At 39.2% G+C, this 1,228-nt stretch overlaps 1 protein-coding gene across 1 annotated transcript in view; it reads left to right on the top strand.

The window, feature by feature from the left end:
* The window catches only part of LOC106813478 (WD repeat-containing protein 19-like), a 17,753-nt gene that overhangs the window by 1,380 nt on the left and 15,145 nt on the right, over window positions 1-1,228 (top strand). The window contains exons 3-5 of the mRNA XM_014817619.1: window positions 277-342; window positions 633-758; window positions 968-1,066. Of these exons, the coding sequence (XP_014673105.1) occupies window positions 277-342; window positions 633-758; window positions 968-1,066 (291 nt within the window). The remainder of the gene's footprint in view (window positions 1-276; window positions 343-632; window positions 759-967; window positions 1,067-1,228) is intronic.

The following is a 1,228-nucleotide window of genomic DNA, read 5'->3' as shown; positions in this document are numbered from 1 at the left end:
AAACTATCTTGTAACATCAGGGTAATATATATTTATTATATTATTAAGAGCTAAAGCTCATTTCAAGACCATAGGTATCTTTCCTTGCTATAGTTCGGTTTATTGTGTTTATACATTGAAGGATGCCATGGGCACTACTATGCTATAAGAGCTATAGGAGAGTATAGTCAGCAGTTGCTGTAGATGACTGACATAAGGAAATATCACCCAGCCTCTAAAATAAATCCTGGATTGTTCCCTGTGGCGGAAAGATTTTCTATTGAAATGTTTATCCAGGGTCAACCGAAGTGTGAACATATTTGACCGACATGGGGAACAGAAAGAAGAGATTACGTTACCTGGGTAAATATCAGTTTCGAATGAAAATGATTGTACGTGTGCCAGAGGAACTAACAATGCAATCATTGCATATTTAACTACGTGCTCTGGATCAATGGTAGCCAGCAAATTAGATTTTATCTGTAATATATAGTCATTCATAGTTGCCATTCAGACTTCGGTCATTCTTAGTAGTTCATTCATGTATGCTCTGTGGTAAAAGTTCATTTCGTCAGCACGGACGTATACTTTGTAATGCACTTCAACTCTTATATCAATTGTGTATCAATTCAACTCCTATATATCAATTTCAGTCAGTGCATCGACCTTGGGTGGGATCAGGATGGCGATACTCTGGCAATCATCTGCGATAAGGTTGGCACAGTATTTTTGTGGGATGCTAACACGCACAAAGTGGCGCAGTTGGATACCTCATTCAAGTAAGATGCACGACACAGCTCAACGTTTTTCAATAATTCAGTGCATTTTCTACAATGTTCGTGTAGAATCTTAACAGATCTACGCTACTTGAGTGATTTTGTATGTAATTTGTGTTGCTATCGTTTGTATCAGGAGCGAATAAAAACGAAAAATGAGTTTTAAATTACCACTGTGTGTATGGTTCTAAATGGTTGTGCTTCTGTTATAGGGATCAACTGTCGCTGTGCATCTGGGCTCCAGCTAATCAACTTCTAGCAGCTGGTTCTTCAAAGGGCAACCTGCTTATCTACAACCACCTAACACAGAGGTACTGCACGAAAAACATTTACGACTGCTTTCACCTGTTGTAACGCGTTGCAGAAAGATTCGTTTGTTGTGCAAGCACACGAGATGATTCGCGCAATGTGTCATGTTAGCGTCGATTCTTACTTACCGTTCATGCACACTCTCGCTCTCTCTATATCTCTTT

Source organism: Priapulus caudatus, unplaced genomic scaffold (genome assembly GCF_000485595.1).
Source record: "Priapulus caudatus unplaced genomic scaffold, Priapulus_caudatus-5.0.1 Scaffold780, whole genome shotgun sequence".
Classification (NCBI taxonomy): Eukaryota; Metazoa; Priapulida; class Priapulimorpha; order Priapulimorphida; family Priapulidae; genus Priapulus; species Priapulus caudatus.
The sequence above is the reverse complement of the archived record's forward strand: the minus strand, read 5'-3'. Positions and strand labels throughout refer to the sequence as shown.